At 32.7% G+C, this 21,922-nt stretch overlaps 1 protein-coding gene and 1 pseudogene across 3 annotated transcripts in view; both read left to right on the top strand.

Moving 5' to 3' along the window:
- SRFBP1 (serum response factor binding protein 1) overlaps window positions 1-21,922 on the top strand; it is a 56,207-nt gene that overhangs the window by 6,045 nt on the left and 28,240 nt on the right. For 2 of the 3 annotated variants that reach the window (XM_039848529.1, XM_039848530.1), the window contains exons 2-3: window positions 4,843-4,931; window positions 5,970-6,042. In XM_039848529.1, the coding sequence (XP_039704463.1) occupies window positions 4,843-4,931; window positions 5,970-6,042 (162 nt within the window). The remainder of the gene's footprint in view (window positions 1-4,842; window positions 4,932-5,969; window positions 6,043-21,922) is intronic. The other variant, XM_039848531.1, reaches the window with a different exon arrangement.
- On the top strand, window positions 7,398-7,516 carry LOC120591077 (uncharacterized; annotated as a pseudogene).

Genomic DNA, 21,922 nt, shown 5'->3' on the forward strand with positions numbered 1-21,922 from the left:
CCAGGTTTACTGGTGGCATCTGTATGTGTAGGTTCGAGGTGATACTTCACTGTCAGCACGTGGTTGGGGGATGGTGGAGAGTGCTAGCACACATCTTAACTCTTTTTCTTCTGCTCTTAGAGAGTGTATTAAATACATTCTTTTGATGCTTGGAAGCATTCAACTTAGGCTTGTCAGTCTTGGTGATCATGACCTTGTGATATATTCTGATATAAAGAGTCTTCTAACTCTATTTCCTTCCACTTTTCTTTTACTTTATTTCTTCTGTCAGCACATTTCATTTCCATTATAATGCTTCTGTTCTCTCCTTGCTCACGTTTCTTTCCTTCTTTCCCTCTCAAACAATATCATACTCTTATTGCATTTCTAACAGTGATAGTTCTATTTACTTTTGATTGGCGAATTTCACCTTTAATTCACCTGTATTGCCTTTAAGCAGTGCATTGGTCCTTTGATAATATTGGTTGTTTTAGGACCATTTGTTGACTTATGGGTTATCTGTCAACCAGCTTCATAATTCCTGGATGACAAATGAATTGGCAATCCTTTAAATTCTAACTAAAAGGCTACTGATAGCTGTTTGTCAGTTTTGCAAAAATAAACTTAAATACTTGGAGAAAGCTAAGTGATTAGAATGAGCAGTTGTGAGAAAAATAAAAGTATAATTCCATTTTTAAATAAAATGAATATAATTATTTTTTAATATCCTAAACTTATCTAATTTTCCTACTGTCTATACACAGATGCTAAGAAAGTTAATAAACCTAGAAAAGCATTTTTTGGCATTGGCATGAAACTAAGTACATGAAGCATTCCCTTTGCTTTTAGAATTCCCTTATGCAGTAATGACAAACATAGTACTTCTTAAATTGGAATTTTAAAATTGGAATATAGCTTTCTCATGATTGGAATGTAACCAAGGGCCCACTGTGCCCACTGCTTATTAGTTAAGTTTAGTTAAACCTAGTCTACGTGGCTTTTCATTTTTGCAAGTAGCGTTTTTTTCTTAATCTAACTTTGAAACAGTTTCCAAAGAGATTAACATATCTAGTGGGAAAGAAACCTGATTACTCTGCATTCTGTTACTGTAGTATGCATTTGAAACGGTGAATGAACAAGCGAGTATTGCTACCTTTTTGGTCATTTATTTAACAAATATTTATTGAACACTTAACTCTGTGCCATCTACTATGTTAGGTATTAAGATGCAGTGTTGAATAAAACAAGATACTTGTCCTTCATTGATTTTATAACTTACTGGGAAAAAGACACATTAAAGATAATCAGATCAAAAGTAAAATATTAAACTTAAAATAATGATCATAAGTTCTAGAAGCACTGTAAGTGCTTATAATTTGGAACTTTGACTATAGGGAGGCCAAAAAGGACTTTATTGAGAAATGATAACTGAGCCAAAAGTAAAAAGCCTAGAAGACATTAACAAGTTGACATTGAAGGAAAGAGCATTCCTACCAGAGAAAACAGCAGGTGTGAAGATGTGAGTGTGATAAGGCTGAAGGACTAAAAGAAGGCCTGTCCAAAGAACAATTGGAAACTATTGAAGAGAGGTAAATAAAGGTGTGACACGAAGTCTGTGTGTTAAAAATGTATTCTTACTGAGTTATGGATAACTGATTGGTGAGGGACAAGAGTGGATATAGAGAAACCAGTTGCCATTAACTCAACCAGGAGATTTAGGAGGTCAAGATAGAAAAAAAATGGTACAGTTTGAAAGATAACTAGGAGATAAAATTAATAGGGCTTGGTAATAGATTTATTGTGAGAGATTTAGAAATGACAGTTACTTATAATGAGCCCTAAGTTGGTTTTGGTTCATAACTGAAAGGATTGTTCTATTCCTTAAAACATGAAACACTAAAAAAATGGGGGGCGGGGGCAATCCAGTTGAGAGTGAAGAACATAAATTCAAGTGTGAAATGGAGGTGATTTTAAGCATACTCAAAAGGAAGTGTTAAGTAGACAGTTGCAAATTAGAGTCTGGAGCTAAAAGTGAAATCTCAGCTGAAGGTAGAAATTTTTCAGTCATCTTTATTTAGGTGGCACATTGAAGCAATATACACATTTAAGGTCACTTAGGGCTAAAAAATGTATCATGAAAAGAAGAGCTGGTCTAGGACTGTCCATTGAACTCTTAACATTTCATGACTGGTTAGAGGTAGATGAGCCTTCAAAGAAGACCAAAATGGAATGGTTAGAGAGGAAGAAGGAAAACCATGAAAGTATTCTGGCATGTGTCATGGAAGCCAAGGGAAAAGTATTTCAAGAAGGAGAAAATGGAAAACAGTGTCAAATACTGCTGAGATTTCAAGTAAAATGAAGTCTGAAAGATTCCTTTAGAATTCAGAGACTTTTAGAAATCATTGATATCCTGGACACCACAGATGAATTCCACAAGCGAATTATGTGGCATGCAGAAATGGAGATAGTGAGTTTCAACATCTCTAAAAGCTTGACTTTGAGGCAATTGAAGAGAGAGAGTGCTCCTAGTGAACTTTGTAGTAAGGATCTTTTGTCTTTAATGAAAACGATTCAAGCTTGATAAAAATTAGTCGGAAACAGCCATTTAAGAGACTGGCAGTACTAAAGTAAAGAGATAGTCTTTGGTAGCGGTCCTCAACTTTTTTTGAACCAGAGACTGGTGCTCCTTTGAGAATCTAATGCCTGATGCTCTGAGGTAGAGCTGAGGCACTATTAGCACTGGGAAGTGGCAGCAAATACAGATGAAGCTTTGCTCCCCCACCTGCCACTCACCTCCTGCTGTGCAGGCTGGTTCCTAACAGGCTACGGACCTGTACTGCTCCTCCAGGTTTTAGGGACCCCTGGTTTATAGTAAGGGTTCTAGGATGGCAGAAAGGATGGGATCCAAAGCACAGTTGAAAGATTAACCTCAAATAGGTGTAGTTATTCTATTGTAACTTTATTAATGAAAGAGGGTGGGTGATGAAAGTAAAGTTGCATTCATGGTAGTAGAAAGATGGTGGTTCCCGTCTGATGTTTATTTTCTCCATTAAATTGAGAGACATGAAGAGGAAAGTCAGTTGTTTTAGGAAAGTAGGCACAAGTTTAAAATAGTCATTGTAGACTATGTAAGGTTGCTAGGAAGTATATGGAGCCCATTCGAAGTTACATAAGATGAATTTATAGTAGATCAAAAGTTTCAAGTATTTCCTGGCTTTTGTGGTGTTGTGATAAAGAACTCAGAATGTTGTTTTCATCCTAGATTAACTGAAGGGATTGCTAACCAGAGGGATAGGGGAGTTTAAGGTATTGGCAAGTGTTGATCATGTACCTAAACTGGACAAAAGAAAAAAGAAAAGGACTAATGTTTGAGAGAAAGAATAGGGACCAATGAATTGCTGATCCCAGTGAAGTTATAAACAATTGTGGTGGGTGGAGTTGAACAAGCAAGCTGATAGAAGTTGTGATCTCAATGTGCAGTATTTGAATTGATGGTTTTAGAAATAGAATAGTTATGAGTGATGACAAGGACTACCATGTGACTATGGAAGTAGGTGAATGAGATGGAGGAGATTAAGTCAGTAGAAAAGAAGAAGTCAAGGATATAATATTGGATGGGTTATTCAAGTGGACATCTACATCACCCAGAATGAAGACAAAACTTAGGGTGGAGAGAAATTGTAAGTTGATTGCCAATATCTTCAATGGAATACAAGGAGGTGAATGATATTAATGAAGGATAAGAGAGAGTGTTGCAGCCAAATACAGGAGCCTTAAAGGATGATATTTATATTCTTATTTTGGCAAGAAGAATTTGAGGAATTGTGTGTGCCAGGCACTCTTGCAAGGCACAGAAAACACTAAATATCGCAGAACCCTTGACTTCTAGGAGTATACAGGCTATAGAGAAAGATAGCCACATAAGCAATTAGTGACAATACAGTGAGATAGATGCTACCTACAAAGTATATGGGGAATGCCAAGGATGGAGTGGTTATCTCTAACTGAAGAACTCATGGAAGATTTCACAAGAAAGATTATATTTGAACTGAATTTTATGTGGTTCCTAAAGTGGAGGAGAGGAAGAATGACATTACAGAAGGAATTATAAGATATATTGCTCCTAGCAATGATAGACAAAACATAAACTCAAAATGATAGCATCCCATTGCAGTAAGTACTAGTATAATATGTAGTTCTTTATTATTAGAATATTTCCATCTCTTGGCCAATAATTCTATTTTTATGGTCACAGAGTTCAGCGTTGTTCTCTAATGGGATAATTTAAATGTTAGCTGTGTGTGTGTGCTCGCGCGTATGTGTGTGGGTGCGCTCATGTCCGCCTGCCCTTGTGTTTTTGCCATTTCTTTTAAAGTTATGCCTTAAATAATTTATTCCAAAAAATATATGCAAGAGATACTCTGTAAACAAATAAAATATAATCATTTTCACGTATTTGTTTTTGTTCATACAAACACTATTCAGCAAATTAAATTTCCACCATTATGGGTGAAGCTCTGTTTTAAACCACAAGGATGCAAAGATGAATGTGACATTCTGATTTCAAGGAACTCACAGGTTTATTATGTGCCAAGTCCAATAAGACGTGTAATATTAAAGTGCAAATCACTGGGTATGCTGTGTCTTTAAAAAATCATAACTCGTTTCTTAAGTCCTCAGACACATCTTTAGAATGTTGATTTATTCCTTTATTCCTTTGTTTATGGAAGAAGTTTGATTTTATCAAACTGATAAAAATTTTAACAAAAATTTGGTTAAATGTAGTCTGTAATATGAAGACTCAAAGTAAAGTATGTTTCTTTTTAATCAATAGCCTTTCTAATTTTGGCTTTATTCTCAAAGGTCGTGAAGATGAGAAAAGAAGTGAAGAGAATCCGAGTTTTGGTTATCCGAAAACTTGTCAGGAGTGTTGGCAGACTGAAGTCAAAAAAGTTAGTCATTTAAAGTAATGGTCCTATGACTAATAAAATGTCAAAAGTTGTTTTTACTCAGTATTTACAAAATCTGAGGGTGGGACCTAGAGGAATAATTAAATATATTACTCATACAGCACTTCGTTTTATATTTAGAAAATATCTGAGTGAGATAAAATGTGCTGTTTCAGCATGTCCTTACATGGTTTGACCCACATTCACTTAAGGTACATGGTGAATTCTTCTGTTTTTTCAAAACTCTTTTCAACCTTTTCAGAATGAAAGTTTTTTAGGGTTATGTATGTGTTTCGTATTATTAAAATTTATTTTAAGATATTGATAAAGTTTAATAAATCTAGTAATACTTTGAATCAATTATAAAGATTTTATATCACTTTATTTCTCAAATTGTTCATTTGAAATCTTCAGTACCTTATAGAAGTATTTATCAATACCTTGAAAAAATAGTATTTTGTATTTTCATTATCACAAATATTATAGGAAAAGTATGTTATTTATAGCTTTTATGCTTTAAGCATGTTTACAAAGTATTCAAATGTGCTTTATTCCTGAGTAATTTCTTGTGCTTTCTTTCATAAATGTTTCAGAAGATCTCCCTCTTCTCTGACTTAATCAGATATGTGCCATCTTTTTATTTAATTGCAGAGAACAAATTTTATTTAATTGCAGTGAACAAATTTTCATTTAATGAAATTATATCCATCCTTTAATTGTAGCATATGGAACTTACATTAAATGCAATGTACTATTACCCGATTGATTAAAAAGTACTATTTGGCCTTCCCATTAAAGAATTAGAAGGCAAGCTCTCTGTCAGTTGTAGTAGTTATTAATATGCCAGGACGGTGCTTATTTTTGCCAAAAACTTGGGTTCATTGGTGAATTGGGGTACATGTTAGGTAGTGGGAAGATACGGTAGCACGACAGTGTTATTTTGAGATTTATCATGCTTTTCTAAAAGAAATGAAGAGACTTTTTATTATAAGTCTATAATAAATGCTTTTCCTGGCTATATATATAATGTTATTTTTGCAGGGGTACCGAAGATGCACTGTTAAAAAACCAAAGACGGGCCCAACGATTGCTTGAAGAAATTCATGCCATGAAGGTAAGGAATTGTGTGGGTATTGTATAGGTATGTTTCTGAGTCTCATGTCAGCCTGCATTTGTGTATGTGTGATGTTACTTACTTGAATATTACTGCAAATTTACTAAGACGTATTTTATGGGTTTGTTTGGTGAATAATGTAACACATTTAGAAAATCGTAATATATTTAAGCTTGCATTTTTCCATGTTTTTATATTGAATTTGTTAAAGTACTAGACTAATTTGAGTCAAAACTATGCCAAACTAAACTCAATCTATGTTTAATAATGCCTCATGCCTAAGATTTTTATTTTTACTGTAACTTTAGGCAGAAGTCTAAGTTAAGTTCAAGAATTAAAGTGGTCATGCTGTTTGGTAATGTAGATGGGGATATTGGTGGCTGACATCATGCTTCGCCTATTGCCAACTCAATAAATTTTTGTGTGGTGGTGTCAGCATTTTATTCAGCTCTGTAGTAACTTGAAATAAAATTAGTGTTGGACTAAAATGATCTGTATTTGTGTTTCTTTCAGCCAGACTCTTCACTAGAATAATTTTTAGGTCTTCTCACTGCTCTTACTTTGTGGAAACTTTCATTTACCAAATGACATACTATTAAATGTCTGGGAGACTTTTATTGCAGAACTTAAAAACAACATTTGGTACCAGCAATTATCTTAATTACAGGGTCATTTTGCATGTATGTTTGACTTTTACATTTTGGTATAACCTCCAAGTTTTGAGATAACTAAAAGAACGATAGAATTCTTTAAAAATATTTTAATTGAATTAGATTGTCAGAGTTTTTCACCACTTTTTCCTTTTGAAGGGATGGTAAAGTATTTTATAGGTCAAAGTTATCACAGTTAATCTGAATAGAAACATATGGAGGACATGATTCTACTTTAGTGTGAGGAATTTTTATTTGTTTTATTTTCACAGGACCACAAAATTCATGAAATCCATTTGATATCTTCTTTCCCAAAGTTTTAATCCCCTTTTTTTCCAGTCATTCAGTCAAAATATTCTGTTTGCCTCTTAATTATCATTTGTGTCACTTACGATTACACATCCCTTACGTTTTTTCGTATACCTTTTTTTCCCCCATGAAATTCCTATGAGAAATAAAATCTTTAGAGATTTTTGTTTTGAAAATAATATTAGGAATTATTATATATCCCTTTGTCTCTTTCACATTCTTGTAACCAAGTTTCTTAATAAATTATTGCATTCCTAACCTAAATTTTTCCCTGTAATTTTTTCTGAATAGTTATTTTTGTAGTCCTAAATTATTCAGAGTCTTTGAGCTATTATATAATTGCTGATTTTATTTTACCGTGGAAAGGATACCTTATATATAATAAGCCCATATGCAGTCTATGGCCATGCCACCCTGAACAAGCCTGATCCCATCTGATTTTGGAAGTTAAGCAGGGTCAGGCCTGGTTAGTACTTAGATGGGAGACCACCTAGGAAGACCAGGTGCTGTAGGTGTAAAAAATAAAAAAATAAGGGATTGTAAGCTGACAAGGTCATTGCAATCTATGAGGTCAACCAAGGGTTGCCTCGTCTAAAAAAAATTAAAAAAAGAAAGCCTATATGCAGTATACAAAGAGTTTGAAAACGAAAGATAGTCATTAATCTTTAGAATACTTTCCTTCTGTTTCTATCAATAACGGATTTAATTTAATCAGAAAGAAAAGTTGTCCTATTTGATCTGTATATGAAACTTGTTTTCTGTTATTCTTAAAACCTCATCAGCAATAAGAAATCAGACTCAGTGGTAAAGTTCATGGGTTTATAAATTACTGCGTCATAATGAGAGTTTTCTTGTTTGTTTTTCTCTGCTTTTTTTCTTGTGATTATATATATAAGACCACTGTGGACTTGCCGCCTCATAGAAAGCTGAAATTTATAACCTATGTAGTCCTGGAATTTATAAAATTGATTCTGTGTGTATGTGTGTGTGTGTGTGTATGTGTGTGTGTGAGTGTGTGTGTGTGTGTGTGTGTGTGTGTGTGTGTGTGTGTGTGTGTGTTTGTGTATTCCTTGAATTTGTGGCAGTGATTAGGGTGGTCTGAATTGGATGCTCTGAATTCATCTTTTTTGAAATGCTGTTTAAAAGCTGGATTAAATTTAAATATAAAAACCAGAGGAAAAAGACTATATGTTTGCTTTTCTTATATGTCAAATTTCATTGCTTATTTATGATTCTTTTACAAAATGGATCTACTTTTCTAAAAGAAGCAAATACATAGAGCATTTTTTTAAATGAAAGGTCATTTTAATTTCTTCAGTGTTTATCATTTACGTGGGAGTATCAAAGAAATAGTCAGAAAAGAGAAAATTCACAGTCTCAATTAAATTTGAGGGAAAACCTTTAGTTATTCGTTTCCTCAGATGAATTTTTTTTCCTTGGTTCATATACCACTACATTTTTATAGTCTTGTTCATGACATACTGTCCTATACTTGTTCTCTATGATAATAGGGTATTTTGTTGCAAGATGACTTCCTCAAGAAGAAAACCTGAGATATTTTTAGAAATGGGAGTTTGTCTTTTCTGGCCAAAAGGAAAAAAAAAAAAAAAAAAAAAAGCCCTGATCTTTATGATACTGTAAAAGCATAGGTTCCATTTTTATAGACTGTAATGCATGAATACCAAGTCTTGGCTGTCTTTTCTAATAGTATTCTTACTTTTAACTTTGTTACTAATATAAATTCTGGCTTCTGAAACAGGTTTAGTTTTTCTTTGGAAATTGAAGTAGCTTATCAACTTTTATAGATCCCTAAGTTGCTTAGCTAGGGAAGAATAGAGTAAAATTAAGACATGTACTGACATTAGTCTAAATATACATGAAATCCCTTCCTCAATAATAACAGTAGTATAACTAGCTTTTACTGAATATTTACTATGTGCCAGATACTATATTTTATGTTTTATCATCACCATCTCATGAGGTAGATACCATTATTATTCCTGTCTTTTACAGAATAGGAAACCAAGGCTTAGAGAAGCTAAGCAACTTGGCCAAGGTCAAATAGTTGTTAGGCTTTATAACTGATTATAAAGCTAATGGTGTTGACCACTTTACTGTACTGCTTCAGTAAGACTAGAGCTTCTGAAATATATCTATATTCTACCCTCTTAGAGATTGAGTGAGGTACTATAATAAACATGATACTTGCCTTCTAGAGAAAAAAGGCCCAAAGATGTACAACATGTTTTTAGATTCTTTAATTCCTCATAGCTAAATACATATACTCAGTTAACTCTGCCTTTTTTTCGTTTTAACTTCCTTCTCTCTGAGACTGTTACTTTCCCCTATACAATGAGAACTTTTATATTCTTTGACACCTTGCTCTTCCTGTTACTCTTACTTCCCTATTTTAAAACTTTTTCCTTTGGTTTCATTCTACTCTTATTTTTACATGGTCAAGTCTCTACTATTAAAAGCATCCTTTAAGCTTGCATCAGTTGTTAGGGTTGCCTTGTGTCATGCTCCTTCATGGCTTGTTTCTAAGTAGTCGTCACTGGGGGAGTCAATGGGAAAATGGTATAGATTATGATCTGTAGAGGTAGTATGGAAAAACAAGTAAAATAATACATCATCAAAATATCAATATATAATTTGACTTTCACCACAACTCTATAAAGTAGACAGAATCTTATTTCAAAGAGTACATTTAGAAGTTTTCCAGGGTACACACCCCTTGGATGATAGGATTGTTGTCATATATACTTACATGTCAATTAGAATTTTATGATATTTCTGGTTATATATACTTTTTAAAAAAATTTATTGAAGTTATTCTCTAATTTTAAATACTGTGATTTTGTTAGTTTTTTCCTATGAATGTTTAAAAAGAAATTTGCCTTGTCGTAAAAGATGCCTTATTTATCCTGTAAGTATACTGTGTTAGTTATTTGTCTCAAATTAACATTTATTCGGTCATTCTACTAAAGTATAGTATTAAGACTGTTGTTAAAATAAGATTATAATTATTTTTGACAGTTTCACCTTTTATTGGTAAGCCAAAACAAAGAAACATCAAATCAGACTCACATATTAGAGACATTACCTAGAATTCACCTTTACTAATAGTTTTGAGGATATATACAATCAGAAGGCACAGGTGGAAGCAAGGAGAGATCTGGGACTCTGCGTGATCCCACAGTTACCTCATAGCAGAGAGCATTTAGATTTTGAAACTTTGCTGTTCTGTAACCAAAGATTGTGTAGCTTACATGATTTTTTCCAGTGTGCCGTGCCTTATAAATCCATAGATTCTGGGTTTGTTAACTGTAAGCATCCTTAATAGGGAATATCTTGCATTCTTCAGATAAGGACTTTCCTCCTAACCAAAATCATTAGCCTGTTTACCAGGAGGACCAGTTATCAGAATATTAACAAGGAGATTAAACTCCCAACACCTATTTGTCCCTGGATTTCCTCTTGGTAAAGGAAGTGAAAGGATCTCAAGACAGCTGTTTTAATTCTTCCCTCTGATTTGTAATAGTCTTCTTTTGGCTTTTTTTTTTTCTTTTGTGTTTCCCTCCAACTTTTTGGAAAATATTTTAAACCTATAGAAAAACTGTAATGCTGTAATACAATAATAGTACATTGTCTCACATCCATGTTTGTCCCTTTATTGGTGATACTCAGTTCCAATCACTTGGTTTCCATTTTGTCTGCCATATTTCTCCATTTTAAAGGCACCTTTTTCTTTTTGGAATCATTCAGTAATCTGTGAGATGATAACTTTAAGACTATAAGAATACACTGTTGTCTTTCACTCAGTGACTCATGTTCTACGGCTGGATCAGTTAACACTTTTTTATTTCCATTTCTCAGCTGGGATTTTTTTTTTTTTCCTCTGATAAGATTTTAATTCATTGATTTTTTTTTACATCATTGAGAATAGTGCTAATAGCCATTTTTACCTGTGGAGGGGAAAAATGTTTCTATTTCTTGGTTCTACGGATGTCAGGTAATTTTGGATTGAACCCTGGACATTATTAGGATTAAGTAGTAGAGATTCTGGGTTTGATTATTTTTCTTCGGTAAGTGCTTATTTCAGCAGTTATTTTTTGGGGTTGGCTTTAATTTCAAACTATGTTTCTTTGACGGCAGCTCCAGCCTCAGTTCAGATCTTTTGTCTTTTAGTGAGCTGCTTTGAATCTGTTCTTTGTATGAGTGGTTCAAGGTTAGGGGTTCTTTCCCTTCTGGGTTTCTCCTGCTCTCTCAGTGGGTAAGGTATGCTGACTACACTCTTCCATAGGTTCTGCTATCACTGTTCTTGAACCAGGCAGACTACAGTTAGTCTTAGGCTACACTCTGAAGAGATGTTATCTTATTTGTATAGCTCTCTTTGTGAGCTTAGACTCCCCATCAGCGTCTGCCTTCCATTTATTCTTCTTTACCTTCTGGTATGGCTTTTTGTAGCACGTACAAGTTTTATGGTTTTGTTTTTGTTTTTTGGTGGGGAGTTGTGGTGGGGACCTAATCATATTCTCTATTAGTGTCTTAGTCTGTCATACCCAGAAATGGAAGTAGCTAAAATTGGAAGTAACTAAAAATAGCTAAGAAAGATCCTGAATACCTCAAGACTCTGTAAATTTAGGTTTTAGAGAGATGAAATAAGAGTTTAGAAAAGTGTAGCCAGTGAAGATGAAAAAGAACCGAGTGTATGGTGGTTAGGAAACTAAGTGAAGAGAATATTTCAGGAAGGGAGTAATGGACTAGGTATTTTTGTTGATGTTGTTCTTGTTTTAAACTTAGTAATATTGTTTTCAAAGTGTAAACTCATTAGATCATAATTATTGATAAAATTTTCAAGTTGTAGTTCCTCTGTGGTCTAGCCTACCTGGCAGAACTGTGCTGGTAAAACCAAAATGGTTTTTTGTTCTTACTCATGTGATCCTAAGCATGTCTTCTCTCCGTTTCTCCCTTCCCCATGCTGTTTCTTATCTGTAAAAAGATTTTTAAGTCTCAAAAGTCTGAAACTGTTTCCACAGTTATATTTTCTTCCTTTAGGTCTGAAACCTAGAATCTGCAAACAGTGGTCCAAGTATGGAAGAGGCGTAATGATTCTTTCTCATTTACATTCCATACTCCTTTAGCATACATTATGGTCTTTTATGGCTACAAGAACTGCAGTAATGAGTACTGTGACCTATAAGTCCCTTTCATAAATCTGCACCTTTTACGTAGATTGTTTTTCTTTAATGCATTACAAAAATCAAGTAATAAAATATTTTTTGAAACCTTTGGGTAACTTTAAAGATCCCCAATAAAAACTTTCAACTTAGAATAGCATTTTTACCAAGAGGGAGTGAAATAACACACTTCTCTAGAAGAGTTTAGGCAGTGCAGGTATCAATGAGATTGATTCTGTCTGCATGACTATTTAATTTTTAAAAATTTTTCTTGTCCCATCACATTTTCTCTTCCTTTTTCTCTCTTTGCTTTTCTCTTACTATGGTTACTGGTAATGTCTCTTCTGGTGGACACTTTATTAAATAGGTAACATAGAGAAGTGGATAGACTGAGCAATGTAAAATTTAATGGCTACTGTACTACAGTGAAATCAGAAATATTTATTGGAGAAGATGTTGCTACATAATCAGGAAGTCCTATTCACTGTCGTTGGGCTTAGAAATTAGTAAAACCTTTTTAAACAGACATGTTAAACCTTTTTAACATTAGCAACATGTTAAAATTATTGACTGAGCATTTCTGTTTTTAAGAATATATTCTATAAACATAAGGATAAATAATATTTATGGAAACATTTTAATACTAAAAAATTAAACACTGCTTAGTGTAATTCCTTAAATATTGTTTAGAAATCGAAGTTATAGAGTATAAAATAAAATAGAGAGAAAATAAAATAAGATAGGAATGTGTATCTACCTTAATGCATTATTTTTATATATGTATTTAATGTTTTTATGTACAAACAGATCTGTCACTCTTATAAAGTAGATATGTATTCAAGTAGAAACTTTAAAGAATTTTAAAGCAACATAGATTAGAAAATTTACTTCTTAACATAATATTCATTATACAGCAAAAATGTTATAGAAAGCAAAAATGTATTATATGTACACCATAGGGATGTGTGTGTGCACATGCATGTTTGTGAATAGTACAATTTTATATTCTAAGAATTTTGAAAATCTTAATATGTGTTATTTAATTTTTTACAATAATTTGTAATATTAATCTTTATAACGTTTCTGAAGCATTAGAATGTAATTGAATGTGAAAATGACAGAGAACTTTGGATAGCAATTAGTCACAAACACGTGCTTTGGGAATTTTGTGAAAGCAGTGAAGGATATTGTTAATCTACAAAGATAGTAAGAGAATTACTGCTAACATTTGAAAATTGAAAAAAGGTGTGTTAGTTCTTGACAGTTCACAGTTTTCAGTTATGGGACTATAATTATGAACTGGGTTAATTATTTGCAATAGTCTTCAGAGAAGTTGGTACAGAGTAGTATTTTTCTTTAGATGTGTCTGCCTACTTTTTTGTTAGAACATATAAAATATTTCCATCTAATGCCATTGCCAATAGGCCAAAAGAAAAAAAACAGAAAACAGAAAAATGTAATGAGTATGAATTGAAAACTACAAAATTGGGTTCTAACTCTTGGAACTGAAATATTATTAAGTTTATGAACTTTGACCTCTGTAGGCCTTAGTTTTCTTCATCCATAAAATGCAAGTGATTGAGTTTATCTTCTAAAAAGTCATTTCTTATTCCCATGTCCCAATCTTTTATCTCAGTTTGGAGTTTACTACCTTCACTACCTTACTCTTTCAATCATGAGCAGAAGAGTAGGCTTTTTAGCTTTATACTGAAATTGTATTTTTGTTTTGAAATATTCTAGTTGGAATTTATCTTGTAATTACAAAGGCAGTGGTTGACATGTTTTTACATATTGTAGTAATACTTATACCACCTAAACACTTAATTTAGTAAATTAGCAATTCCTTATTTATCTTATATTTTAGATAGGATAAGGACCTTTCTAGATGTTTACCCTTTAAACATTTAACCTTTTATCATGATATGATTTTTTTTAGATATGATAATCTTCCTTGCCTTAATACAGAGACAGATGTATTTTGATATTTAGAAAAATGATGTACAAACTTTCTACACTTTTATAGGTATGTATTTCTTCACAGATTAACCCCAGGCTGATAGTTCTTATTTGTCCCAAAGAGAAAGTTGCTTTTTCTATTCAGGGCCAATCCCTCTACATGTGTTATATCCCTTTCTTTTTTCTCCTTTGTTACTTATGCCTTATTACACTTATAGCTTCAAATTCTGTTCCTATATGAATGTTCTTCAGTCAATAAACTTGTTTAGTTTATGCCTTAACACCCATCCATCATCATCCTTTAACTGTCTCCCAGTTTCTTCCTTTCCCCTTTTTGTTAGAATAGCATCTTTACCTTATTAGGAAAGCCACTGTGATCTCCACCTCCTCACTTCCCGTTCCGTCAGCAGCCCACGTAGTTTATCTACCTGTCTGTTCATTAGTTTCTTTAAATAAGGTTTACTCTGACGGTTATATGCTGGTGTTCGCCCTAAGTTCTTTTTCTGTCTTCCCATTTTATACTCTCTAACATGGCTACTTGCAAGTTTAACTACTATCACTATTCTGGACACTTTATAATCTCTCTCTGATGCAAATCTTTCCTGTAAGATCTTCACTCTTATATTCAGCTTCACTTAGGAGCTTTCAGATGCACCTGAAATTCAACATTTTACATGATTCACTGAGCTAAGTTAAAAAGAGTTTTTAAGATTGTGAGGTTTCTTTTGAAGCCTAAAGACAAGGAGTACATTTTAACCTCACCAGGGATTAGAATCAGGATCTGGAGAGCTCTCAGAAATTCATGTAATTCTGTTTGTGTATTTCTTTCCTAGCCCTTTGTCCCTTCATTTCGTGCTTTGTTTTTGCTTTTCCTTATCTTTCTCCCTTCCTGCCCACTCTGCAGCTCCCTGTCACTCGCCTTCTGTTTGACCCTCCAGACAGCTTTCATTCCTTAGCTATGTCAGGTATATAATGGATGCTACCTGGCTAGCTGACTGACTGACTTTTAAAGCAAAATGTTTTACTTTTATTGGCACATGTAGAATGTTGAGGTTGCTCTGAGTATCAGTAGATAAGTAGAATATTACTGAACTGTTACTAAGAAGAGTCTGTAACCAAAGAGATGTTTTTGGTTTTTGTTGGTTTTAATGTTAAGTGTCAGAAATAGAAGAATGGATAGGCTCTTCATTTTATAGTCACCATGGCCAGTTCTCTAAGGCCATTTAACATCTAGTTTAATTTTTTGAAAGGGACAACTTAATTTATTGTTTCTTAAGGCAGAGCAAGATGCCCTGATTTAATATCCTTCTGCACTCAACTCGTGACATTTGAAATGATAAACAGGAAGTCATAATGGGATTTTTAAAAGATCATTATAGTATATACTGCTCTCCTCACACATACAACAGTATTTAGAAACAGATCATCATGTTGGAATTCCAGTTTGCTTCCGGGCATGTGGTTTCTATGGCTTTAAGCCAGCATTTTGAATAGGTCATATTCCTGAAACCTTTGGCAGTGTTGCATTTTTAATATGTAGAGGTCATGATTTTCATTATAAGTTATGTTGATATGAAGATGTCACATGGAGTCTATGGTAGTCTTAAAATTTTGTTAGCTTTTAAATGAGAACAGTTGTAACAAAAGTGTATTCATCCCCTGTTTGGGGACCTGCTTGTTTCTGTTTGAAAACAAAAAACAGTTACAGGTCCTTGTTGGCAAAAGTGATGCAAATGCTATTACCATTTATTGAGTCGTTATACACACCTAATTTTAAATTAAAAAACTGATTTTGGAATTGCTTCCGTTCAAATAAGCCTACTGTAGAAGCTACTGAGTGTGTAAACAGAATTGAGGGGTAGGAAGTAAGAAATACCACATGAGCTTTCTGTCAAAATGTTTTTTATTTCTTTTTGTTTTATTTTGATTTGATTTTTTAAGTTTTGTAATTCTGCAAATTTGAACTTAGAACTTTGGCAGAACCTTTCTACTAATTGTGAAAGTATCTAAAACTCTTTTTAACTGTTAATTAAAGAAAATTTGGATAACCAATACTACTGTCATAATGTCAGTATGAAATAATGTGGTGATTGAAAAAAGAGGCGAATATTACAACATAGTTTGTTTGAAAAACACAATGAGAGACATAGAGTCCTAAAGTAAAACCACAATAAAAACAAGAAATAACAGTCTTAAAAATGTGATTTTCTTATTCAACTGAGCTGTCACCTGAATTTTGAATTAAATGGTGTCATTATTTTCAGACATTTACACTTACTAACATGAACACATTGTTAGATTTCTAATAAGTGGAAACCATGTATTTCTGTTTTTTTCTATTACAGTAGCTGTTAGTATTTGCTACTCAAAATATTGATATTTTGTGACAAAAGAAACTCAGTAGTGTTCAGTTTTTTCTTGAATATGAAGAATTTTATTCTGTTTTCTCTACCTGCCACTAAATTATGTAAACTCTTTAGTTTTCTAAGAAATAAAAATAACCCTAAGGGCTGTGATTTCTCCAATTAAAAAACCTTCTTTAGCAATTTACAATGAAAATGTATAGTTCACTTGTATTCTTCCCTTTTTTCTTCTTCAAAACTAACTAAACCCTTTATAACAAGGATCACTAACTCCCAGCTACAGACTGGTACCAGTCTGTGGCCTGTTACAAACTGGGCCACACAGCTGAAGGTGGGCAGCGGGTGAACAAGCAAAGCTTCTTCTGTATTTGCAGTCACTCCCCAGCAGTAGCATCACCACCTCAGCTCCATCTCAGATCATCAGGCATTAGATTCTCATAGGAGCACCGGTTCCTGGTGCCAAAAAGGTTGGAGACCATTGCTTTACAAGATATATCAGTTTTATATATAGGTGAGATAAGGAGAGAAATCCTCGCTTTTTAAATTCTTGATTTCTGTTGAAACTCAGTATATTAAAATAGAACTTATGGATTTTGGTTGTAGTTAATAATTCTTCTGTTCTCCACATTCTAAGATAGCAGCCCAGTTTATTAATGATCATATATTTTCTTAAGATCCATAAAATTTGCGATCAAAAAAAAATGTGCAAATGAAATAAAGACTAGGAAGTCTTTATTATAAATTCCATGCTATATGCTCAAGTTAGCTTAGTTAAATACATTCGAATTTAGAACCTACTATGGATGTACATGATTAGATTTCTGCCATCAGAGAACATGCCGTTCTGTGGGAAACAAGCACATGAGTCTGTCTGTGGTATATACTATACCAGTATTATAATCAAAGAGTCGTAAGAATCTAGCAAAAGGACCAATTAGTTTAATTACTTATAGGATTTAAGGAAGACCTTACAGAAAGAGGGGACACTAAGTTGTAACTTGAAAAATAAATATGATTTTACTTTGGAAAAGGCAGTCTAGGTAAATAGAACACACCAAGAACAAAGCATACAGGTTTGAAAGTTCTTGGTGTGACCTGGAAGGGCTGCTCAGTAATCTGTTTCTATTATAATATTTAGCACATTGAATAATTATTTCCTTAGATGTCTCCTTTTTTTGATAAGATGTCTTTTTATCTCCTATGCTTAGTTTACTAATGGCATAAAGAAGACATTCAGCGGGTATTTCTTCAGTAAATGTATGTCATGGCTAGAATATGGAATGAATAGAGAAACAAAAGGTTGAAGATGGTGGCTGAATGGTAGATAAGATTACAGTTTAAAGCCTTTTAGGAAATGTAGATGATCAAAGTTCTTGAGTAATCTGTGTATTTTCTAGAAAAATAAATTTGAAGGAGAGTTAGCATTGATTATTGGGAAGAGATTAGAGGGGAGTTGACTACTTAGGAAGCAACACTGACTTAATTTTTTCATGCAGTAAGGAGACATTTATTAAGTGTATGTTTATGGAAGGCAATATGCCATGTGATTCATTGTTCCTACTCTGCAAAAATATTGTACTATCATATTATACTATCAGAGAGTAAGGAACAGATACACAGTTTTAAAAACAGGATAAGTTATAATAGGTGCTTTGAAAATTTTAAAAGAGTAAGAGATTGCTTCTAGCTAATAATCAGAGAAGGTTTTCTGGAAAAGGTAAAATCACAGTTTAATAAAAAAATTAATGTTACCGATTCACCAAATTGATACGATTTCTTTAACAGTCTTTTGTTGAATCTCAATAGCAAGGATACTGTTTTACACAACTCTACATCTCAGACTTACGTGTTATTTATAGCACTAGAAAGCTCAACTTCAGATGTGCAAACACTGCTAATAATAATAATTTTAGTTATTAATTATTGAGTTCCTACTCCGTGCTAGACTCATTGCTTCATCCTTACGTATATTATCTGTAATCTTGATAATAGCTCTTCAAGGTTCCTGTTTAGCTCCATTTTACTGATATGGAAACTGAGGGTTTAAGGATTAATTGCTTTGCCCAGAATTACACTGTCAGAGGTTGGCAATACCAAGATTCAGTCCAAATCTATCTGAATCAATAGCCCGTGTTCTTAACACTCTACTAACCTAACTTCTCTTACTTTAAGTATTAAATGCACAATTTTATCAAGAATAATTAGTTATCATAAAGAAATGTGTTTTCATATTATAATTTTAATAATCACTCTTAATTGAAAAGTGAAAATAGTAAATAATTTATCATTGCCTCTTGGGGAAAAATAGGATTTCCTTATAATTTGACATAATTAGAGTAGTTGGGCTTTCCTAAAGATATAGAGTGCCTGGTTATTCATATAGGATTTTGTGTGTGCATTTAACATTTAGAAATAATATCTGGAAGCTAAATACCAAAATAATCAATTCCCTTGGGGCCATGAATTAGTAGCAATGATGAGATTTCAGAAATGTTTCATTCCTTGCTAAATTTGGCACTATATTTTAATTTGAATGTAATGTGATTCTAGTCTTAATTGGCAAAAGCTCTTTAATAACGGATGTAAATATAATTAAGAAACAAATATGAATTTTATTATCATTGTACTCTTGAAAATACTGGAGACCTGAAGTTCTAGCAAAAATACTTTGAAGGAACTTATAATAACAAATAGTTGACTTCTCTCAGTTTGAAAGATTGTCTCTTACTATTTCAGTTACAGACCACTCTCCTTTAACATTCCTAAATCTCTTTTAGCACATGCTTATATCATAGTCATAATTTCAATATTATGGAGAAAGACTCTGCCGCAGTCACCTAATATAATTTTCCTAAGGCCTTTTGGTGAATTTCCTAGGTGATTCATTAAAGAAAAATTGTTCTGTGGACTTATATAATTGGTTTTTGAACTTTTTAAATTTTTCTTTAATTCTTTGAGTTTAGGCAAGGAAAACTAAACACAAATTTATGTAGATAAATTTTAGGAGTAAAAAGGTGGATATAATATATTCATATAAAGCTGTAATTTTGTTGTTTTTGATATACTGAATAATAAATGACTATATACATCTCAGCTCTATTTTCTTAACATGTTATTGAGAAGATATTAAAATAAAGTGGTATTAAGTATTTTATTTACTTATAAATTTGCACAAAATTGTGTTCTTTTAAACAAATGTTTGGATTCCATGCAAAAATAGTAAACTTTTCTCCCTAAGACCAGCCATTTTGTTAGAAGATCTCTAAAATGAAAAAGTCTTTCTACTCTGATTTATTCCTTAGAATGCACATTTGCTCTAAATCTAAGTAGAATCTTCAGGCTGATGTAATTGCTGCATCTCATTTTCTCCGCTTGCCTCCTTAAACATTCAGAAATGGATAATTTCATGTGCCAGGAACAGTTTAGATGTTTTTATTTGGCATAAAAAAATGTGATCGTGTTTAATCACTTGAGTTAAACAAGCTATTTTTTTTTCTTATTTTCTAAAAGGTATTTGTACTATGAGAGACAGGACCGTATAATGACAAGATTTTACAGCTTCATTTGACTAAATTATTTGGAAATGTTTATGCTTAGTTAATATCTGCTTTTAAATGTAATGCAAATCTTTGGACTATTGAATTTTACAAATTTAGCTTTTGCTCACTGAAATTGTAATTCTTTTTACATCAGTTATTTTCACGTCTTTATGAAAATAATTTATAGTTGAAAGATGCATTTCAGTTTAGTTTTTAGACTATGAAGATTCAACTTTAAACATAAAAGTCAACTTGGAACTAAAGTGAGACAGTACTATTTGTAGACATTTAGTAATTCTTTAACTGGCTGCCAGCAAAAACCTGACACTAGTAAAATTTCCTAGTAGTAAACCTACTTTGTTTTCTATATCACTCTTTTGTTCAAGAACTTAAATTTACTTCCTATTGTCTACTAGATGGGGTCTAATTCCTCATGGGTATTAAAAGCTTTTTCATTAGTTGGTTCTTCTCATCCTGACCAATTTTATCTCTCATTGCCATTTCGTCTACATACTGCAGTCAATTTTATATCTCCTACACAAACTTTATGCATTCCTGTTTTTAAGTTTCTCTAGCTTTCTTTGATAACAACACTGCATTCACCTCCCCACCTCATATATACTCTTAAAAATCCAGAGTGAATTGTCACAGCCTTCACCAACGTCTTAAGCAGTGGTTTTTTTAGGGATACATGCATGAAGATTCATGCCTGGGGACATATAGAGGAAGGGAAGTTTGCACAGTTTGAGAAAGGTCTCTCAATATTTTGCTTATCTTTTAATTATTCTTACCGTTGAGAACCACAGCAGTAAACACAAATTACCCTACTTATTTCATCTTCATACGTACATATTGAAATTAGGTAATCAGTTTTTAACAGTCTACTGCATTGCATCTTCCTTTGTGTTATGTCAGGTCATTTGCATGTTATTTCAAAAATTAAGCTACTCTTTAGTTATCTTTTTTTTTTTTTTACGCAGTGCTTGGTGTTCTGCACAATAGAAGTCTCTTTAGTAACATACTTCAGATATTTATATGGACACCTATTATAAAAAAATATTTTAAAGAGGTTATAGCATGGTACTATTATTTTTCTAATCAAAATGAAGATAAATTTCCATAAAGTTGTGAATTTTTAAATTTCTTTTCCTTATCCACCATTTAATAATAGTGCTTGAGACTTTATTATTCATTTTTCATTTCAAGTTTAATAATTTGAATTTTAAATACAGTTAACTCTTGAATGACATGAGAATTAGGGATGCGGACTCCCTACTCAGTCAAAAATCCCTGTTTAACTTCTTGGCTCCCTCAAAAATTTAACTATAGCTATCCCTCAGGATTGGTTCCAAGACTCCCTGCAGATACCAAAATGTGATATTAAATGGCATAGAACAATGCATACAGTTGACTCTCTGTATTCGAGAATTCCCAACCAAGGATCAATTTTGATTTGTGGTTGGTCGAATTTGTGGATGTGAAACCCTGGGATACAGAGGACCAACTGACTGTGTATTTATTGAAAAAAATTTTCATGTAAGTGGACCTGCACATTTCAAAACTATGTTGTTCAAGGGTCAACTGTAATGAATTTTTTGAAGTAAAATTAGCATTGGTGACATTTAAAGGTGTAGAAGGATATAATTATATAAGCAAAGAAGAATCAAGCCACATGTATTATTTCCTGAAGTTTTAACAAATTGAGTTGATACTGTTTTTGTACCACTACATATGCAATATCAGCGTTTTTAACATAGTACTCTTTTAGTAAATTTTTTAAGACTTGAATCTCTGTAGTCTTTTACTCCATGGAAATGGCATAGATAAAATATTATTTAAGATAGCTATTGCCTTCAATATCAGTTTGAAAAATTATACCAGAA

Source organism: Pteropus medius, unplaced genomic scaffold (genome assembly GCF_902729225.1).
Source record: "Pteropus medius unplaced genomic scaffold, Ma_sr-lr_union100, whole genome shotgun sequence".
NCBI lineage: Eukaryota > Metazoa > Chordata > Mammalia > Chiroptera > Pteropodidae > Pteropus > Pteropus medius.